Source organism: Lissotriton vulgaris, unplaced genomic scaffold (assembly GCF_964263255.1).
Source record: "Lissotriton vulgaris unplaced genomic scaffold, aLisVul1.2 SCAFFOLD_557, whole genome shotgun sequence".
Classification (NCBI taxonomy): Eukaryota; Metazoa; Chordata; class Amphibia; order Caudata; family Salamandridae; genus Lissotriton; species Lissotriton vulgaris.
The window spans coordinates 851,054-874,308 of record NW_028254212.1 but is presented as its reverse complement, the minus strand read 5'-3'; the positions used below and the strand labels follow the sequence as shown (position 1 = coordinate 874,308).

The 23,255-nt window shown below is 49.0% G+C and overlaps 1 protein-coding gene and 1 long non-coding RNA gene across 2 annotated transcripts in view; both read left to right on the top strand.

Annotated features, from left to right (window-relative positions):
- LOC147659632 (uncharacterized) overlaps nucleotides 1–23,255 on the top strand; it is an 89,804-nt gene that overhangs the window by 21,943 nt on the left and 44,606 nt on the right. The window lies entirely within an intron of this gene.
- Nucleotides 14,325–17,389, top strand: LOC147659633 (uncharacterized). Its single transcript, XM_086951588.1, has 3 exons — nucleotides 14,325–16,292; nucleotides 16,535–16,721; nucleotides 17,305–17,389. Exons 1-3 carry the CDS (start codon nucleotides 14,399–14,401, stop codon nucleotides 17,387–17,389), a joined length of 2,166 nt encoding a protein of 721 aa, XP_086807714.1. The 5' UTR covers nucleotides 14,325–14,398.

Here is a 23,255-nt window from a genome sequence, read left to right as displayed (position 1 = left end):
AGAAACCATGGGCCTTATATACACCTTTCACTGCAGAGTAAGCATAGAGGCTCAAAAAGAGGCGGTACAAGGAGTACAGAAACCATGGGCCTTATATATACACCTTTCACTGCAGAGTAAGCATGGAGGCTCAAAAAGAGGCGGTACATGGAGTACAGAAACCATGGGCCTTATATATACACCTTTCACTGCAGAGTAAGCATGGAGGCTCAAAAAGAGGCGGTACAAGGAGTACAGAAACCATGGGCCTTATATATACACCTTTCACTGCAGAGTAAGCATGGAGGCTCAAAAAGAGGCGGTACAAGGAGTACAGAAACCATGGGCCTTATATATACACCTTTCACTGCAGAGTAAGCATGGAGGCTCAAAAAGAGGCGGTACAAGGAGTACAGAAACCATGGGCCTTATATATACACCTTTCACTGCAGAGTAAGCATGGAGGCTCAAAAAGAGGCGGCACAAGGAGTACAGAAACCATGGGCCTTATATATACACCTTTCACTGCTGAGTAAGCATGGAGGCTCTAAAAGAGGCGGTACAAGGAGTACAGAAACCATGGGCCTTATATATACACCTTTCACTGCAGAGTAAGCATGGAGGCTCAAAAAGAGGCGGTACATGGAGTACAGAAACCATGGGCCTTATATACACCTTTCACTGCAGAGTAAGCATGGAGGCTCAAAAAGAGGCGGTACAAGGAGTACAGAAACCATGGGCCTTATATATACACCTTTCACTGCAGAGTAAGCATGGAGGCTCAAAAAGAGGCGGTACATGGAGTACAGAAACCATGGGCCTTATATACACCTTTCACTGCAGAGTAAGCATGGAGGCTCAAAAAGAGGCGGTACATGGAGTACAGAAACCATGGGCCTTATATACACCTTTCACTGCTGAGTAAGCAAGGAGGCTCAAAAAGAGGCGGTACAAGGAGCACAGAAACCATGGGCCTTATATATACACCTTTCACTGCAGAGTAAGCATGGAGGCTCAAAAAGAGGCGGTACAAGGAGTACAGAAACCATGGGCCTTATATATACACCTTTCACTGCAGAGTAAGCATGGAGGCTCAAAAAGAGGCGGCACATGGAGTACAGAAACCATGGGCCTGATATATACACCTTTCACTGCAGAGTAAGCATGGAGGCTCAAAAAGAGGCAGCACATGGAGTACAGAAACCATGGGCCTTATATACACCTTCTACTGCAGAGTAAGCATGGAGGCTCAAAAAGAGGCGGCACAAGGAGTACAGAAACCATGGGCCTTATATATACACCTTTCACTGCTGAGTAAGCATGGAGGCTCTAAAAGAGGCGGTACAAGGAGTACAGAAACCATGGGCCTTATATATACACCTTTCACTGCAGAGTAAGCATGGAGGCTCAAAAAGAGGCGGTACATGGAGTACAGAAACCATGGGCCTTATATATACACCCTTCACTGCAGAGTAAGCATGGAGGCTCAAAAAGAGGCGGTACAAGGAGTACAGAAACCATGGGCCTTATATACACCTTTCACTGCAGAGTAAGCATGGAGGCTCAAAAAGAGGCGGTACAAGGAGTACAGAAACCATGGGCCTTATATATACACCTTTCACTGCAGAGTAAGCATGGAGGCTCAAAAAGAGGCGGTACATGGAGGACAGAAACCATGGGCCTTATATATACACCTTTTACTGCAGAGTAAGCATGGAGGCTCAAAAAGAGGCAGCACATGGAGTACAGAAACCATGGGCCTTATATATACACCTTTCACTGCAGAGTAAGCATGGAGGCTCAAAAAGAGGCGGTACAAGGAGTACAGAAACCATGGGCCTTATATACACACCTTTCACGGCAGAGTAAGCATGGAGGCTCAAAAAGAGGCGGTACAAGGAGTACAGAAACCATGGGCCTTATATACACACCTTTCACTGCAGAGTAAGCATGGAGGCTCAAAAAGAGGCGGTACAAGGAGTACAGAAACCATGGGCCTTATATATACACCTTTCACTGCAGAGTAAGCATGGAGGCTCAAAAAGAGGCGGTACAAGGAGTACAGAAACCATGGGCCTTATATATACACCTTTTACTGCAGAGTAAGCATGGAGGCTCAAAAAGAGGCGGTACAAGGTGTACAGAAACCATGGGCCTTATATATACACCTTTCACTGCAGAGTAAGCATGGAGGCTCAAAAAGAGGCGGTACAAGGAGTACAGAAACCATGGGCCTTATATATACACCTTTTACTGCAGAGTAAGCACGGAGGCTCAAAAAGAGGCGGTACAAGGAGTACAGAAACCATGGGCCTTATATATACACCTTTTACTGCAGAGTAAGCATGGAGGCTCAAAAAGAGGCGGTACATGGAGTACAGAAACCATGGGCCTTATATATACACCTTTCACTGCAGAGTAAGCATGGAGGCTCAAAAAGAGGCGGTACGAGGAGTACAGAAACACCATGGGCCTTATATACACCTTTCACTGCAGAGTAAGCATGGAGGCTGAAAAAGAGGCGGTACAAGGAGTACAGAAACCATGGGCCTTATATACACCTTTCACTGCAGAGTAAGCATGGAGGCTCACAAAGAGGCGGTACAAGGAGTACAGAAACCATGGGCCTTATATACACCTTTCACTGCAGAGTAGGCATGGAGGCTCAAAAAGAGGCGGTACAAGGTGTACAGAAACCATGGGCCTTATACACCTTTTACTGCAGAGTAAGCATGGAGGCTCAAAAAGAGGCGGTACAAGGAGTACAGAAACCATGGGCCTTATATATAGACCTTTCACTGCAGAGTAAGCATGGAGGCTCAAAAGAGGCGGTACAAGGAGTACAGAAACCATGGGCCTTATATATACACCTTTTACTGCAGAGTAAGCATGGAGGCTCAAAAAGAGGCGGTACAAGGAGTACAGAAACCATGGGCCTTATATATACACCTTTCACTGCAGAGTAAGCATGGAGGCTCAAAAAGAGGCGGTACAAGGAGTACAGAAACCATGGGCCTTATATACACCTTTCACTGCAGAGTAAGCATGGAGGCTCAAAAAGAGGCGGTACAAGGAGTACAGAAACCATGGGCCTTATATACACCTTTTACTGCAGAGTAAGCACGGAGGCTCAAAAAGAGGCGGTACAAGGAGTACAGAAACCATGGGCCTTATATACACCTTTCACTGCAGAGTAAGCATGGAGGCTCAAAAAGAGGCGGTACAAGGAGTACAGAAACCATGGGCCTTATATATACACCTTTTACTGCAGAGTAAGCATGGAGGCTCAAAAAGAGGCGGTACAAGGAGTACAGAAACCATGGGCCTTATATATACACCTTTCACTGCAGAGTAAGCATGGAGGCTCAAAAAGAGGCGGTACAAGGAGTACAGAAACCATGGGCCTTATATATACACCTTTTACTGCAGAGTAAGCATGGAGGCTCAAAAAGAGGCGGTACAAGGAGTACAGAAACCATGGGCCTTATATATACACCTTTCACTGCAGAGTAAGCATGGAGGCTCAAAAAGAGGCGGTACAAGGAGTACAGAAACCATGGGCCTTATATACACCTTTCACTGCAGAGTAAGCATGGATGCTCAAAAAGAGGCGGTACAAGGAGTACAGAAACCATGGGCCTTATATACACCTTTTACTGCAGAGTAAGCACGGAGGCTCAAAAAGAGGCGGTACAAGTGTACACACAAATAGTCAGTTACATACAAGGATACATCAGAATTGCTCAGTCAACAGAATGGGAGCAGCTACAATGCTGCTGACATCAGTTAAAATAGCCTGACAGTTAAAAACATGACAGGTGCATCCTAACAGCTAAGGCCTCTCTGAGCATGTGCAGTACTCAGTGTCGGAGCTAGTTATAGATGATGACTCGGTGAAATAGAGAAGCAGGCAACAGCGAAGACAGGGAAGCACATGGCAAACACATGGCTTAACTAAAATTGATGCTAAAAACAAAATGGCTTCAGCTCATCCTAACAGTAGTCTCTGCCAAGTTTCCACGGCAGGAAGTCCCATTCCCAGATCCCAGAGTATGGTACCTGGTTCCCGGTTAAGAGGGGGACAGGTTGAGATTCAGGGGAAGTAAGATGCTGTCTCACCAGTCTTGTGGGGGGAGTGTGGGTGAATGTTGTGATGCCCTGGACATTTGAGTGATTGGCTAGCACGGTAAATGGTGTTTAAGGGCTGTTCAAAATGTTTTGTCAGACCGAACAGGCCCCGTAATTGTTTTCCGGAGTCGCGCCAACACCTGTTGGAGTGTGTAAGTTCTGTGGTTGTAGGGAGTTTATATTGGGGAGGGATACTAGAAGAATGGTGCAGGTGTCTTCCAACCCAGAGTGGTGGAAGTGGTTCAGATTAACCCAGCTAGGTGACCTTGTAAGTGAGGATGTTGCAAGCCCTCACATCCTGTCCCGCAGGGGAAGGTGTGAGACTGGGCTGTATTCCGAGCTTCAACCTCAGTCTCCAGTACTGGATGGTTCTTAGAGGGAACAGCAGGTAGGGAGCCTAGTCTGTCCTGTCAGACCGTTCTTCGAGGGGGATCTCCCTGTGTTAGGTAAGCTGGGAGTGTCTGTAATCAGGCCTCCATCAGTTCTGGTGTCTGGCAGTAACACTTCTAAGTGAAGTGTGTGGAAGTCCAGATTGAGGGGTGACAGGGGGAAAGAGTCCCCAGTGGAAGAATCATTGCGTCAGGGGCCAGATACAAGGGCTAAGTCACCAATGATTGGCCATGGTGACGCCACTTCTGTCCAGGGGCATCTTCGCGTACTTTCGGAGGGACAGGAGGTCACGAGCTCTGCGCCAGGCAGATTGTCACACGACACATTAGGTATGTGTCACCCTTGGGGAGAGGGTAGGCGTGCTCCCCATGAAGTCCTGGTTCTGCGGGCATCTGACCAAAGGGTACGGTCTCTGGGTTGGGGAGCCAGGAGCAGGTGTTTTCCGAACTGGACGGCAGGGCAACTGTAATCAGTGTCCTGACCGGTTTGCCTTCTAGGAATACCACTCCAGAGGGGTGGTGCAGGCCTAGCCTTGATCTTTAGGGTCCCTGGCTGAGTGTGGTAGTACTACCCTGAGAGCAGGTGGGGCCCATCTTAAGGGAAGGGACCCTGATCTTCAGAAGGGAGGGTATAGGGCTCTGGAAGGGGGAGCAGAGGGAGGGAGTCCTCACCTCTGACCCCGGTGCAGCTGGTAAATGTGGATACAAGGTGGTAGACCAGCTGATGGAGGGAGGTCCTGAACTGGTGGTAGAGTTGTGTTCTGGGAGAGTGCGGAACCCCAGAAGTAGAGGCAGGGTTAGGAGACGCTTCACCTGTGACCTCTGGTCAGCCTGAGGGTGCGGACCCTAGGTTAAAGGATCGGTGGTAGTTTGGAACTACACTGAGAGGGAGAGTGCAGAATGGCTATTATGTGCCAGGGGTTAAGGACCAATGACATCTGGATGGCCTGGTCCTGGCCGTGGACAACTAGGGAGTGCCAGTGGGGTAGCCTAGTTGGGCCTGAGAGTTTTGTTAGGTCTCGCCTGTCGATGCGCATGCGCATCGAGCAAGCGAGACTATGGGGGCTCATCGACTCTTTATCCAACTTGCAAGGAATCGTGGCGATTCCTTGCAGTGCACGAGAAATTTAAGCTCAATGCGCATGCGCATTGAGCTTAAATGCGCGTGCACATGCCCCCAGCCGCCTGCCTTGCCTACTCTCTCTCACAGCCTCCCCCAGCTCCGCCCCCTCACTACTTGATTGCACGGCCGCTAGGCCGTGCCTCCCCTACTCTCCTCCCCCCTCCTCCTCTCCTCCCCTGCCTGCCTGCCGCTAGGCCGTGCCTCCCCTACTCTCCTCCCCCCTCCTCCTCCTACTCTCCTCCGCTGCCTGCCTGCCGTGTCGCACCTCTCCCCTCTCCGCCCCCTCCCCTGCCCGCCGTGTTAAAGCACGTGTTCAATGGTACATTTGTCATAAAGCATTTTAAGGCCTGCATTGTTCGGCGGTTCGCTAGATAGAATGAGCTGTCAGCTTGCGGATTTTGGCTAGGCTTGGCCGTCGCCATAGAGACTCTGTGCTTGGCATCATTGTGGGCGTAACCTATTAACGAGGGCCGAAACCACTATTTTTCCTAAATGTACTATAGACTTCATACAACCGGACCTCCAACCCAAGTTCCTTTACTGTCCCATGGTATAATCAAGGTCATTGTTAAATCTATACTGGCTGTGTTCTTCAATTTCGCTTCGCCTTATACTGCGCACTGGAGAGGTACCGCAGCTGCTCTTTGAAGTATCTGCCTATAATGTCCCCATTTGCGGGAGAATTACTAAACTACTCGGGTAATACCCCGCTGTCAACTTACTGTTTTTGATCAGCTTTTGACTATAAATTCCTTGTAAAAAAATTAGAAACTGTAATGTATTTTGCGGATGCCAGTGTCTTCAGGAGGACTTGTTGAAATCACTTAATATGCTGACTTTAGATATGGTTTCGCCTGTCATTCTTTACGTGTACATTCAACGTGTACCATTACTGTATGGCCGCCGAGTTGGCGAGCTTTCTATTGGCGCTCCCCTGTCTATAGTCCTTTTTTTGTTGCTCTCAGAGGTTGTGCCTTAGATGGAGCTCCTAACGTCATCCTAGAGGCGTCAGAGAAGCCCCGCCTGTCTAACCGGCGTTTCACTGGAAGCTTCCTTTTCCTTTCACTGAAGGCTGCTGGCTGGAGAAGGGGGCGCCCAGTATCTGCATCCATCCGCCGCACGCACAGCAGCCAGGACCATGCCCGAATACGCCACCCCACGGGTGCTGACCGCCGGCACCGGCGCCAGGATCAAGGGCGCTTACCAGGACCGAGACAAGCCGGCGCAGATCCGATTCAGCAACATCTCAGCCGGGAAAGGTATGAACATTGGCGCACAGTGGTAGGGCCTCTAGTGCTATCTGCCAGGACCTTTTGAACATTGGCGCACAGTGGTAGGGCCTCTAGTGCTATCTGCCAGGACCTTTACGCCCTTTGGGCGACCTGCCCGTAGATGCTGGGAGCTCACACACTTCGTGTGCGTTTCAACTGCGCGAGGCGTCATTCTGCTGCCGTTGTTCAGACGTGATTTTGTCAGCATGACCAGCAAATCACCTGCCCCTAACGACTGGGGTGGAGTGTAGTCATAACAGACTGTGATGCCACACTAGAATTGTGCTTGAACTTTAGGCAGTTCGTTCTGTTTAGCTAATATCACTCTGGATTCTGGGACTCGAATTTTCACTTTCTCCTTTTTAGGTCTCGCCTGTCGATGCGCATGCGCATCGAGCAAGCGAGACTATGGGGGCTCATCGACTCTTTATCCAACTTGCAAGGAATCGTGGCGATTCCTTGCAGTGCACGAGAAATTTAAGCTCAATGCGCATGGAGCTTAAATGCGCGTGCACATGCCCCCAGCCGCCTGCCTTGCCTACTCTCTCTCACAGCCTCCCCCAGCTCCGCCCCCTCACTACTTGATTGCACGGCCGCTAGGCCGTGCCTCCCCTACTCTCCTCCCCCCTCCTCCTCTCCTCCCCTGCCTGCCTGCCGCTAGGCCGTGCCTCCCCTACTCTCCTCCCCCCTCCTCCTCCTACTCTCCTCCCCTGCCTGCCTGCCGTGTCGCACCTCTCCCCTCTCCGCCCCCTCCCCTGCCCGCCGTGTTACGGTGAAAGGCTTGTTTGTTTATTTTACCCGCCGTGTCGCCGTGTCTCCGATCCTTATGCTTGTTGTCCCATTGCGGTTCAGCACATGCTACACGGAGAAAACGTACACACCACACACACTCCTCGCTAAAATGTGTGCACTTACCTACACAAGGTTACTATCAGACAACCTCGTCATGCACACACAGTCCACTAATGTATATGTACACACACACGTTTGCAGGGGTTCCTCCTCCTTCATTGCTTCTCTCCCGTTATCTTCTACCCCTCCATCTCTGCTGCTTGCCCCTGTCCTGTCTCTCCTCCTCTCCCTCTCTATACCCTCCCCCTCCCCCCCCCACCACTCCCATCAAGTCCCTCTGGCCCTTCCCTCCTCCCCGGACCCCTCCTCCCCTGCCCCCTCCACCCTTTCTTGGTGCTCTGCAGCCCGCGGGGCCGACAGAGGTACCTCTTCTTTCAGTTTCCGCTCAACAACAAGGACCCGTTCCCTTCAGTCCCGGGCGCCGCTGCGTCTCTCCGTGTGATCTTGCTCCCGTGCCCCTTGCAGCTGGCAGTGCCAGGGTTTCTCCGTGCCTCTCTCGTGCCTGCTCTGCTCGCACCACAACAAAGGAGGCAGAGTTGTATGGATGTCTGGAGCGGCGGGCAGGGCAGGATGTGACCTCAGCTGCAGGCAGAGAGGAGACCCCCGTGCAGGGAAGCAGGAATCCTACACACGCTGGAGCCCAGCCAAGCCCCTCCCGCCTCACGCCCCCAGGCCGGGGGGCTCAATGTGCATTCCATCATAACACTCTATTTAAGAGTAACAGCATAACTCTTTGCCTGATGTCTGTTTTGCAAAGGGGCTCTACCGTCAGGTAGCACCGTTTACAGGTTTTATCTTCCTTGATGTGGGTGGGGAAGGCTCTCTCCTAAGTTGTTACAGCTAAATGTGGAACGAGCTATTTAAATAAAATCTTCCCAGACAATGAAGCAGGGTTTTCCGCCAAGGCTATTCAACTAACCCTTGTATGGTCCTGACTACACTTATAGAAACATATACATTGGTCTGGCCCAGTCCTACCAAACTGTGACTTTGGACATATATTAGGGTGTTATCAGGGTCAATAGTACTTACTATCGACAGTGGTTGTAATTTAAACAGTCTATAAGCAGTCCTCTGAAGTCATTAGATGTAGCTCACTCACCCTCACCCTCACTCACCCTCACCCACACTCACCCTCACTCACCCTCACTCACCCTCAACCCCTCACCCTCACTCACCCTCACCCTCACTCACCCTCACTCACCCTCACTCACCCTCACTCACCCTCACCCTCACTCACCCTCACCCTCACTCACCCTCACCCTCACTCACCCTCACCCACACTCACCCTCACCCACACTCACCCTCACCCTCACTCACCCTCAACCCCTCACTCACCCTCACTCACCCTCACCCTCACTCACCCTCACCCTCACTCACCCTCAACCCCTCACCTACCCTCACCCTCACTCACCCTCAACCCCTCACCCTCACCCTCACTCACCCTCAACACCTCACCCTCACTCACCCTCAACACCTCACCCTCACTCACCCTCAACACCTCACCCTCACTCACCCTCAACCCCTCACCCTCACTCACCCTCAACCCCTCACCCTCAACCCCTCACTCACCCTCACTCTCACTCATCCTCACTCACCCTCAACCCCTCACTCACCCTCACTCACCCTCACTCAACCTCAACCCCTCACCCTCACCCTCACTCACCCTCAACCCCTCACCCTCACTCACCCTCAACGCCTCACCCTCAATCACCCTCAACCCCTCACCCTCACCCACCTTCACTCACCCTCACCCTCACCCTCACTCACCCTCACCCTCACTCACCCTCACTCACACTCACCCTCACTCACCCTCACCCACCCTCAACCCCTCATCCTCACTCACCCTCAACCCCTCACCCTCACTCACCCTCAACCCCTCACCCTCACTCACCCCCACTCACCCTCAACCCCTCACCCTCACTCACCCTCACTCACCCTCAACCCCTCACCCACCCTCAACCCCTCACCCTCAATCCCTCACCCTCACTCACCCACACTCACCCACACTCACCCTCACTCACACTCACCCACCCTCACTCACCCTCACCCTCACTCACCTTCACCCTCACTCACCCTCAACCCCTCACCCTCACCCCCTCACCCTCAACCCCTCACCCTCCCTCACCCTCACTCACCCTCAACCCCTCACCCTCACTCACCCTCAACCCCTCACCCTCACTCACCCTCAACCCCTCACCCTCAATCCCTCACCCACACTCACCCACACTCACCCACACTCACCCCCACTCACCCTCACTCACACTCACCCACCCTCACTCACCCTCACCCTCACTCACCCTCACTCACCCTCACTCACCCTCACTCACCCTCACTCACCCTCACTCACCCTCACCCTCACTCACCCTCAACCCCTCACCCTCACTCACCCTCAACCCCTCACCCACCCTCAACCCCTCACCCTCACTCACCCTCAACCCCTCACCCTCAGACCCTCACTCACCCTCACCCTCAACCCCTCAGCCTCACCCTCACTCACCCTCAACCCCTCACCCTCACTCACCCTCACTCACCCTCAACCTCATGCTAAAGATTTACAAAAAAAACCATAAACAATTCTAAAAGCACTAACTCTAATGCTGCGAGACCTATTGCATTTCTAATGCTTGTTTTTCAGAGAGAACCATGTGGGTTCAGAGTGGTGTAGAACCGAAGGGTGTCCCTGCAGTGCGGGCCCACGTCCGTGTTCTATCGCCTGAAGTAGGGAAGCCCATCAACGTAGTGATTGGTCTACCCTGCATTTTGGCTGGAAGGGGGTTGTGTTGAACTTCGCCCTTTTTGCAGGTTCACCCCTAAACTTTTAGCATTTCTCCCAGCCCTTTTCTCTGTGTAGTGTTAGTGGTTTAAGACCGCTGGGCACTTTAGCCGTGTGGTCCAGTGTAAAGTGCGTGCGCTCTCTGTTACATTTAGTGGGAGTGAGAGTGGCCTGCCCTCCCATAGGAATGCATGGGGGATTCCCTGCGTCAGTGTGTGTCAGTGGTAATCCTGTTATGAGAGTAGCAGTATGGTCAAGTCTGGTATGTATGAAATTGTGAGAATAAATGCTGCCCAATGGTGTGCGCAGATTTATTAGGACTATGTGAGAAATGCCACTTTTAGAAGTCAGCATTTCTGTGTGCTATGTGTCCGCCTGCCTGATGTGAATTGCATGTCTGGTTTTGGTGGGACAGGGCAGGCTGAGCCAGACGTGGGTTGAATAGAGAGATCTGCAGTTGAAGTATGGGGAGGGGTGACCCTTTTATCTGAGCAGGGCTGTGCCTGGCAAGGTGAATGATGGATCCACCTTGCACTGTACGGCTGATGGCAGACCCCCTCTTCCTCAAAGGTAAGATGCAGCCGTGTAAACAAAGTTCTCCAGGACCACACCAAACTGGTTCTGGCTTGGTTCAGTGACTTGTGACTTTTGAGAACAACGTCTTTTGGTGGTATACGTAAAGGGGCTGTGACCCAATGAAATTGTTCAGTTCTATGGTGCTTTTCTAGGATGATGTGCTGCTCCTGATCCTGCTGAGGCATGCTGCTGCTGGGGCCCAGGAACTGCCATTGGGGCTTGCCTCCCTGGCCCCTGCATTGCCCCTTGATTGCTGAGGGCTTTTTCTTTTGGAGCTATGGCTCCCTGCACCCTGTGAGCGATATATTTTAATTCTTTCCTGGAGGAAGAACGTGTTTCTTCTGGATAATAAGACGAACCTCTGTCCGTGTAACTAGAGGGAAATGACGTTGAAACTTTCCTCCATCTTGCTGAAGCAACTACCCAAGGGCCTGATTTGAGCTTGCCTCCTGTCGAAGTCTCAGGGACATTAGACTTCACCCATCACCCCTCCGGATTCCTATTTCAGGGGAATTCTCCTCGCAGGTGAGGCTTCTGTTGGGAATTCCAGAACCTCTGGTTCTACTGCGAGGCACACGGGCTGAAAGTCGTTATCACTATTGTGGGCCGCCACAGCTGAGGAGCTGTTGCCGCTGAGAGCTCACATTTGCCTGTGTTACCAAAGTTATTGTTATCGCTATTGTGGACCACTGCAGCTGAGGAGCTTTTGCCACTGAGAGCCCGCATTTGCCGTCTTACGAGAATCATCTCTACAGCTATTGTGGGCCGCTGCAGCTGAGGAGCTGTGGCTGCTGAGTGCCCGCATTTGCCATCCTATAAGAATCATCGCTATCGCTATTGTGGGCCGTTACAGCTGAGGAGCTGTGCCGCTGAGTGCCAGTATTTGCCGTCTTACGAGAGTCATCGCTATAGCTATTGTGGGCCACTGCAGCTGAGGAGCTGTGCTGCTGAGTGCCCGCCTTTGCCATACTACAAAAATCATTGCTAACAATGTTGAGGGCCACTGCAGCTGAGGAGCTGTGCCGCTGAGTGCCCACCTATAAGCCCCGTACTTTCACAGCTGTGCATCACTTAGTGCCAGCTGCATCGTTTAGGTCTGCGCAATTGCGCACATGGATTCTGCTGCATTGGCAGCCGCCCTGACACTTTGGACATAGGGCGTTTTGAACCCCTTTGAGAAGGCCGGTTGGCCAGAGGGACTGTCAGGTTTGTAGGGCGCCAGGCCCTAATGTGATGGATGGGTGCTAGGAAATGTGATTTATGTAGTATGATTTACGCACCCTGTTTTATGCCTCTGAATGTGGTCTATGATTATGAGATTTTGCATACTGTATTTATGTTTGAGTTATCCTCTACTGTGGTTTATGCTAGTGAGATTTTTTCCTAAGGTGAGTTATGCTTAGGAGGTTATGGTCTAATATGTTTAGGCTTATGAGGTTGGCGCAGGATATATTTCACGCCTAATGTGATACAGTGGATAATATGATTTATGTTACAGGATGATGCTGAGTCCAGTGTTTGCCATTAATTGCTGGTTTTGTTCCAAGCTTATTATATTTTCTCCTTTTACTATCTTTACTAAGTGATGGTTCTGACAGTGGTCCAGGTGGCCCTGTCATGTGTATATAATCCCCTGTAAATATTGTCCAGTGCCAGTTGGAACAGTGTATATTGTGTGATTACTTTTCTAATGTGTTTTATGATAATACAAAGGCTATTTTTTCCATAAACTTGTGTGGAGTTCCTTTTGTGGTATGCCTAGTATGTTGTTGCTTTGTGGGTTGTGCAAATGCTTTAAACATGGCCTCTGGGATAAGCCTGACTGCTCGTGCCAAGCTACCAAGGGGGTGAGCAGCGGTTATCTTTGGCGTGTAACTCCCTTGCTCTGACTCTGGATAGATACAGCTCAAGTCCTAGCGAACCAGAAATCCAATTTCTAACAAGTCTTATCTATGGGCTCAATTGACATCCACCAGCCAGTTGGAGTCACGTGTTGGGAGCCTTCACTAAATATTCAGTGATGACAAAATAATCGTATTTCTTCCGGGAGCAGCGCGCGTCCGTCTGACAGCTTCTTAGACGAGTTAAAGCGAACGTAAGACATTAAGTCCGATACCATGGTAAGGTAGAAAAAGACAAAAGGCACACACTTCTTGGCAGCAGAGATGTCAAAGGTATTTCACTGGCTGTGATAAAATCTCTATTATAAATGCTGCAATCTTCCAACAAATTACTTGAACCATCCCTAGGAATGTGGCAAAGATAACTTAACAAACAGAAAAGTAAAGATGGGAGATGGAATGTCAGCTGATCCAGTGTGAACAGGAAAGTATTGTCAAGAAGAGTGTGAATGGAGCTGCATTTGTTATATACTTCCTCAAGTGTTACCTTTATTACATACATCTTGAAGAGTTTCCTTTGTCTTATACTTCCTGAAGAGTTACAGTTGTTATACACTTTGTAAAACTGAAGTGACATATCTCTTGGTTACTTTAAAAAATGGTAAAGAAGAGATGGCTTTTACAAATAGTTCAATATTGTGTATTTGCCTTCTCTTTTATTTCCATTTAGTGATTTTAAATCTCTTTACATCCAACAGGAAACCAGCCTTGAATGCACAAATGATTGTGAATAATGACTTTAATCGTGTAAATCTGCAAAAAGTCATCAGAAAAAATTTGCTCCAATATTCAGGTAAAGAGCTGCACAGTCAGAGAATGAGGACCCTGAACATAAACTGATAGATCCTGGAAGAAGCAGTCCAGAGCAATTCAGTGGATGTAAGAGTCTGAGCTGTGCACCTCCACGCCACATGACGAAGGAATGACCTCTAGAAAATGAACGCAACAACAATAACTAACCACTGCCTGTATAAACAAGTCTCCAAGCTTTAATGATTGGATCGGTGTGAGGTGGATACAGCATTGCTCTGTTTCCTGTAACAATGGCAGACCACCATTCAGTGCGCTAGGTATATTGTAAACTATTTCTGGCTAAATCACAGCAAGCGAAAAGCACAATGGAGTAGAGCCAGACAACTGAAGAGTAAAGGAAAGAGAGGATCTCTGATCTACAAGACTGTCCCAATTTGCATTGACCGGAAGGAAGACTAATCTTCACTCGTAAACATGCAAAACCATTATACAATCTAAAGACAAAACCACATACAAAGAAGCTTTACTTTCCACAAGTATAATATGTGTAGTTGGTGAGTCTTGTATTTCATTGTAAAATCTGAAATCAAGCATCCAAAATACCACACACATACCGGGAATGTGAGAATAACACACGTGCTTTATCAACCATGTTAGCTCCTCAGGAAACGCAGTCATGGGATGCAGAGAAATATAAAACCGACCCAGAGACACTAACCAAGAAAGAAAAATCATTTAAAAGCAGCAAGAGCTTGAGTTTGTCATCGCTACTAAAGAACCATCAGCAAACCCACACAGGAGAAGCAACGTGCAATTGCAATGAATGTGTGAAGAGCTTTAGTCAGTTAGCACTCCTAAAAGATCATCAGCGGACACGAATGGGGGAAAAACAACACCATTGCACGGAATGTGTGAAGAGCTTTAGTCGGTTATCACAACTTCAAAGACATCAGCGAACACACACAGGGGAAAAACCATACCATTGCACTGAATGTCTGAAAGCATTCAGTCAGTCTTCAATTCTTCAAAGACATCAGCGAACACACACAGGAGAAAAACCATACCATTGCACTGAATGTATGAAGAAATTCAGTCAGTTATCAAATCTTCGAAAACATCAGCGAACACACACAGGGGAAAAACCATACCATTGCAGTGAATGTGGAAGTAGTTTTAGTGAATCCTCAACTCTCAGGATTCATCAGCGATCACACACAGGGGAAAAACCATTTCAGTGCAGAGAATGTGTGAAGAGCTTTAGTGGGTTATCAGATCTAGAAGTACATCAGCGAACACACACTGGGGAAAAACCATACCATTGCACTGAATGTGTGAAGAGCTTTAGTCGGTTATCACAACTTCAAAGACATCAGCGAACACACACAGGAGAAAAACTGTACCATTGCAATGAATGTGTGAAGAAATTCAGTCAGTTATCAAATCTACAAAAACATTTGCGAACACACACAGGGGAAAAACCGTACCATTGCAATGAATGTGTGAAGAAATTCAGTCAGTTATCAAATCTACGAACACATTTGCGAACACACACTGGGGAAAAACCATACCATTGCAATGAATGTGTGAAGAAATTCAGTCGATTATCAAGTCTACGAACACATCTGCAAACACACTCTGGGGACAAACCATACCATTGCAATGAATGTGGAAGTAGTTTTAGTGATTCCTCACATCTCAGGATTCATCAGCGAACACACACTGGGGAAAAACCATACTATTGCAATGAATGTGGAAGTAGTTTTAGTCAATCCTCAACTCTCAGGATTCATCAGCAAACACACACAGGGGTAAAACCATTCCAGTGCAGTGAATGTGTGAAGAGCTTTAGTGGGTTATCACATCTAGAAGTACATCAGCGAACACACACTGGGGAAAAACCATACCATTGCAATGAATGTGGGAAGAAATTCAGTCAGTTATCAAATCTTCGAAAACATCAGCGAACACACACAGGGGAAAAACCATACCATTGCAGTGAATGTGGAAGTAGTTTTAGTCAATCCTCAACTCTCAGGATTCATCAGCTATCACACACAGGGGAAAAACCATTCCAGTGCAGTGAATGTGTGAAGAGCTTTAGTGGGTTATCAGATCTAGAAGTACATCAGCGAACACACACTGGGGAAAAACCATACCGGTGCAATGAATGTGTGAAGAGCTTCAGTCGGTTATCACATCTACAAGTACATCAGCGAACACACACAGGGGAAAAACCATACCATTGCAGTGAATGTGTGAAGAGCTTCAGTCGGTTATCATATCTACAAGTACATCAGCGAACACACACTGGGGAAAAACCATACAGTTGCAATGAATGTGGAAGTAGTTTTAGTCAATCCTCATCTCTTAGGATTCATCAGCAAACACACACCGGGGAAAAGCCAATCCAGTGCAGTGAATGTGTGAAGAGCTTCAGTTGGTTATCACAACTCCAAAAACATCAGCGAACACATACTGGGGAAAAACCATACCATTGCAGTGAATGTTTCAAGAGCTTCAGTCAGTTATCGAATCTCCAAAAACATCAGAGAATACACACAGTGGAGAAGCCAGTGAATGTGTGAAGAACTTCAGTTGTTTATCACACCTCAGAATACGTCAGCGATCGCACACAGGGGTGAAACCATTCCGTTGTAGCGAATGTCGAAGTAGTTTTAAGGAATCTTCAAAATTATGGAATCCTCAGCGAATAAACACTGGAGAAAAGCCATTCAAGTGCAGTGAGTGTTTGAAGTGCTTTAGTCAATTATCAGACCTAATAAGACATCAACGAATACACACAGGTGAAAGACCCTACCACTGCAGTGAATGTGGAAGTAGTATTAATGACCCTTCAACATTAAGAAATCATCAGCGAACACACTTAGGGGAAAAGCCATTCAAGTGCACCGGATGTGCGAAGAGCTTTAGTCGATTATCAATACTACGAAGACATCACCAGGACGCCCCTTTGCTAGGCGCCAGGACGCCCCTTTGCTGGGGCAGCTGTGCGCCTAATAAAAGTTATTAACATAACATAACATTAACATCAGCAAACACATACAGGGGAGAAACCATACCATTGCAGAGGATTTTGAAGTAGTTGTGGAAAGGATTTTCAGCTAACTACAGTGATTAGTGATAAAACCTATAAACACAACACACTTGAATAAGTTTAACAAGCACATACTGGAGAATATTTGTAGCTGGTTTTGGTGTTTGGTCATTTTGTGCAACAACCGGTTCAATGACAGCTGCTAGAGGACAACGTCCAAAGGCAGAAGAAGTCAAAGTAGGAAAATGTGACCTGTAACTCTGAGAGTTAATGCTTGTAGTACACAACATATACCTCTGAAGCCCTGACGCGGGAAAAAATTATGCTCATTTTGATCATCACATGCATCTGCTAATGCACCCACCATAGTGGCACTTCCCCAGAGGTGTCCAATATCAAGCTGGACCCTTAGGAAATTTGCTGGCTCACCACTGACTATGTAAATGATTCACAGTGAGATTAATTGTATACAAATATATTTGAGACCTTTCTTCTTTACAGAGAATCACCCAGCCAACTCCTAACTGGTGAAAGGCCAGAATCCGTGCAAGATGGCAAAATGATTGATCGGAGAGAGAGCTATTGAAAAGTTTAGTTCTGAATAGGTTTCTGAAAGGTTGAGTGTTAGGTAAAGATTGAATCATGAGCAGTAAAAAATTCCAACTCTTAAGAGTCCACAACTATTGACTCCCTGCTTTACATTTCTTGAACCTTGGCACTGAAAAATAAATCTGGATTCAGAAGTAAAGGAACACAAAAGATACAGAATTTTGACACAAATGATAATCAGGTTTGTATTTTCAAGCAAAAAGAAACCTGTGTTTTATAAACTGCCGGTGAATGAATGGACAATTTTTGATATTTTGATATTTATGGGTATTTGTAAAGCGCAAACTTTCGCTCCGGAAGGAGCATCTTGGCGCTGAGCATGCGTGTAAGTGATATGTGGTGAGAATCTAGATAGCTGCCAGTACAGAGGTGTCTGATTGTTGATACACCCATGTCTTCAGGAGTTTCCTGAAGAGACTCTCCTTTTCGATTAGTCTGAGGTTAACGGGCAAGTTGTTCCACGCCCTTGCTGCCAGGACGGTGAAAGTTTTCCCACCCCTAGTTTTATACTTGAACCTCGGGATCGTGATGAGATTGGTCCCTGAGGATCTCGGACATCGTGTGGGGTTGTAGTGCGTGAAATGATTAGCAAGGTAATAAGGCCCTGTATTTTTCGTAGATTTGAACACAGTGAGTAGAAGTTTGAAAAGGATTCTTTTATGAAGTGGCAGCCAGTGGAGGAAGTTTAGAGCTGCTGAGGCTGATGACCTTCTAGGGAGTTTCAGTACCAATCTGGCAGCCGCGTGTTGTATACTTTGTAACTTCCTAAGAGTGGACTTCTTTACTCCAGCCATTAAACCATTGCAGTAGTCGAGTCGGGAGAGTATTAGAGCTACCGCGACCGATTTTCTAGCTGCAATGGGGAGGAAGTCGAAGAATTTCTTTAAGGATTTAATAAGTCCGAAGCAGCGCCCAGCAGTGATCCTGACGTGGTCATCAAAAGAGAGGGATGAATCAAATTGCACGCCTAGGTTCCGTGCGGAAGACACTGCACTGGGTGGGGCCTCTGATCCTATGGGCCACCATTCTTTCGGGCAGAAAGATAGGTCTTTACCCAGCGGTATGATTTCGGTCTTCGCACTGTTGCACACAACAGCTTCAGCAGTCAACCGACGCACGCCACGACCGCAGCAACGCCACCCACCACCACCCTCCGCGCCTGGACCCCGATCAGCACCGAAGACACGGTCCGCATGATGAACTCCGTCCACTCCGGATCTCCGACCGACCCCTGCCCTCACCACGTCTTCAACAAAGCCGACGCTATCATCGCACCCCACCTACGGGACATTATCAACACCTCCTTCGACACCGCCACCTTCCCTGAGAGCTGGAAGCACGCCGAACTCAGCGCTCTACTCAAGAAACCCACAGCGGACCCCACCGAACTCAAGAACTACCGCCCCATCTCGCTCCTCCCGTTTCCAGCCAAAGTCATCGAGAAGACCGTCAACAAACAGCTGGCCGCCTTTCCTCGAGACGAATGGATCCCTCGACCCCTCACAGTCTGGCTTCCGAGCCAACCACAGCACCGAGACCGCCCTCATCGCTGCCACCGACGACATCCGAGCCCTGATGGACAACGGAGACACAGCGGCCCTCATCCTCCTAGACCTCTCCGCGGCATTCGACACGGTCTGCCACCGCACCCTAGTGCATCGCCTCAGCAACGTCGGAATCCAGGAGAAGGCACTGGATTGTATCATCTCCTTCCTCGACGGAAGAACTCAGAGTGTCCGCCTACCACCGTACAAGTCAGAGGCCACCGAAGTCATCTGCGGCGTCCCCCAAGGATCCTCTCTGAGCCCCACCCTCTTCAACGTCTACATGAGCCCCCTCGCGGCCATCGCACGCCAACACAACCTCAACATAATCTCCTACGCCGACGACACCCAGCTGATCCTGTCCCTGACCAATGACCCCGCCGCCGCCAGAGCCAATCTGCATGAAGGGATGAAAGATGTAGCCGAGTGGATGACGACCAGCCGCCTGAAACTGAACTCAGACAAGACGGAGGTCCTCATCCTGGGCTCCTCGCCCTCCGCCTGGGACGACTCCTGGTGGCCCCCCGCCCTGGGCACCGCACCCAAACCGACAGACCACGCACGCAACCTGGGCTTCATCCTGGACTCCTCCCTCTCCATGACCAGACAAGTCAACGCCGTCTCCTCGTCGTGCTTCAACATCCTGCGCATGCTACGGAAGATCTTCTGGTGGATCCCCACCGAGACCAGGAAGACCGTCACCCAGGCCCTCGTCACCAGCCGACTGGACTATGGCAACGCCCTCTACGCCGGTACCACCGCCAAGCTCCAGAAGAGACTCCAGCGGATCCAGAACGCCTCAGCCAGACTCATCCTCGACATCCCACGCAACAGCCACATCTCCGGACATCTGAGAGACCTGCACTGGCTCCCCGTCAACAAAAGGATCACCTTCCGTCTCCTCACCCACGCACACAAAGCCTTACACGATCAAGGCCCGAGCTACCTCAACAACCGAATCAACTTCTACGCTCCGAAACGCCACCTCCGATCAGCCAGCCACGCCCTCGCCGCCGTCCCCCGCATCCGAAGAGCGACTACAGGAGGAAGGTCCTTCTCCTACCTGGCCGCCAAGACCTGGAACTCCCTCCCAACCGACCTGCGCCTGACCCAAGACCACCTCTCCTTCAGGAAGAAGCTGAAGACCTGGCTATTAGAGCAGTAACGGCACCCCCTCCCCCCCCAAGCGCCTTGAGACCCTACGGGTAAGTAGTGCGCTCTATAAATGTCTTTGATTGATTGATTGATTTGTTCAGCCACTGGAATACGTCAGTGAGACAGTTCCGAAATCGCGAGTCTGCGTCCCTTACACTTTTTATCGATGGTGACGACAAGTTGGTTGTCGTCGGCGTATGACGTGACGAGGATCCCATGAGACTCTATCACAGCGAGGAGGGGAGCCATATAGATGTTAAAGAAAATTGGGCTTAATATGGACCCCTTGGGTACTCCTGATGTAATGGGATTTTCGCTGGATAGGTAGGGACCCAATGACACAGTTTGGGACCTGTTAGACAGGAAAGATTTTACCCATGCCAACACTGTGTCTGTCACGCCAATCTCTCGCATTCTATTCATCAGAATGACATGAGAGATAGTGTCGAACGCTGCTGTTAGGTCAAGCAGGATGAGGACGGCTTGCCTTCCCTCATCCTGCAGGAACTTGATGGAGTCGGATAGTTCTATCAAGGCTGTTTCGGTGGAATGGCCGGAGCGAAACCCCGACTGTTGAGGATGCAGGATGTTGTGAGTCTCTACAAATGTTTTTAACTCTCCGTGCACTAACTGTTCCGTGATCTTACCTAGAACAGGTAGTAGTGAAATGGGGCGCATGTTGGTAAGATCAGTTGGAGATTTGTTCTGCTTCTTCATCAGGGGCTTCACAATAGCCTTCTTCCAGTTGCTGGGCACTATCCCTGAATGAAGAGATTCATTGATGATGGCATTAATGCTGGGCTTTACTACCTCGATTAGGTGGTGTAGAATGCTAGGAGGACAGGAGTCGGTTGGGGCTCCTGATCTGCAGGCCAGAATTGCCTTGCGTGTTTGCTGGAGGGAAACAGGTTTAAAGCTGCAAAGAGGGTTATAGTTATCAGTTACCTCATGAGGAGTGATCGAGGGAGGAGGAAAGTCTCTCTGAATATTAACAATTTTATCCACAAAGAAATCTGTGATTTGATTACACAGAATTTCGGACGGTGGGATTTCGGGCATGAGAGCTTTGGGGTGGGTAAAGGACTTGACTATTGAGAAGACAGTTTTTTGTTTTTGTTGAGCTTCATTTATAGCCTTAGTAAAATATTCCTTTTTAGTCACTTTTATGCTGGAGAGGTATAATTTCCTCTGCTGAACATAGTGTTCTTGAGGCCTCATCATAAGTTTTTCTCCACTTCCTTTCTAGTATTCGGCAACAGAGATGGCTATCTGTTAGGGTCTGGGTGAACCAGGGTGCATTCAGCTTTCTTTTGTGACATTTCGCATGGTGGCCATTGGAGTCGGAATTATCCGAGACAATTTGGTCCATCCAGGCATGAAAGTTGCGGGAATCGGCTACTACATCTCCAACTAGTTTGGGGGCCTGAGCCAGGGGTTGGGTATCCAGCTTAATACGGTCAGTCACTTTTCTCCAGTTGACTGTGAAGGAGGGGTGGGAACGCTTAGTGCTGGGTAAGGCGTGGGCTTGTATCTCGATGTCAAATGGAATGAGACAAAGATCAGTCCAAATTTGAGGGATCGGAGGGGACGTGGTCATGGTTGTAAGATTAGAGCAAATGCCATTGAGAGTATGGCCTGCACGATGGGTAGAAGCGGTAACAAGTTGGGATAATCCAAAGATGTTTAACGAGTGTTGGAAGCAGATGGTGTGGGGATCGACACACGATTCTAAATGTATATTCATATCCCCTAATAAAGTGAAGTTGGGATAATGTAGCATAAATGCCCGAGAGCATCATCTAAGGAGTCCAGAAAGGGAGTGGCATTGCCAGGAGGGCGGTATATCAGTCCCCCCGAGAAGGAGGTGGAGGCATTAATTTTAATCGAGAAGCCTATGCCCTCGCTTCCTTTAAGGTGGCCTAAGTCAAATGTGTGGCAAAGGAAGGTTTTCTTAATAGCAAGTGCTACCCCGCCCCCACGCCCAATAGGTCTGTCACTAAAGATAGTGAAGTCTGAAGGGAGGGCAGTTGCAGGATTAGATGAGTCATTGAGCCAAGTTTCAGTAATAAAAAGAGCATCCAAATCGTGACATAATATTAAATCATGTATGTCGTGGCAGGATAGGGACCTGGCATTAATAAGACCTCCCTTAAAATTATTGGGATTACACTTTAAGGGGGAAGACGTTTCATATGCTTCGAAAGCTGTCACAGGGGACATCCATTTGCAATGTAGGCATGAGAAGGGGCCCCAGAGGAGGTCGATAGGGGGGCAACCCTTACAGTGATCACCCGTTTCAGAACGTAATGCGAGTAAATCATTGCTGTCATACCTGATGATAGGAGGTTTTTGGGCAGCATGCCCTGCGCCCGGCGCGGTCCTGGCACGGACGGGCCCATACGGGCTTGGCTTAGGCGCGGCTTCGGCGCGCATCCGGCGTGCCCGCTGCGCCAGCCCGCTTCTCTCCCTACACATGATATAGGGAGAGAAGAGGGTGGGAGGACGGTGCGACTAGAGCGCTCTCCCCGCCTCACTAAAGATGGCGCCCACCGCCGCCGAGTGTCGGCTAAAAAGCGGCTGGGCCGAGTGAGGGAGATCGATAGGTGGTCAGAATGTCAGTGTGCCTAAAAATTCATTCCCGTTATTTCTGAAAAGCCCCCAAGGTAAAATCGGAACAGTATTAAAAAACGCTCCAAGTGCAAATAACAAATAGTAAAACAGGTAGCAAGGTTGACACCACGTTAAAAATCACATGCAGCTCGCAGCCCCAGTTCCCCTCACCAGGGAGAACTTCTGAAAAGTGCTGCCTCGTGAGAAAACAGTGAAACTTTGTGATGCTGTTGGGATGTCCTCAGACCACAAAAAAGATAGTTCGTAGCATTCTGAATCATCTGAAATGTGCTTTTATGTTGCTGGAGCTGACAAATACACAGTGTTCTCATAGCCCTGCCTTGCTTAGAGGAAGGAGTTCACCAATATAATATCCATATCAGAAGAAAGGATACATCTTCAGGAGCCAAAGATAGTAGAACAAATGCTTTCCACCAAGGTCATTTTAACAAAGTGCTGAGTCCGGGAAGTTCTTCCTGCTGCCGACCATCACCACCACCACGACCCATCCAATGAGAAACAGCAACGAGACTG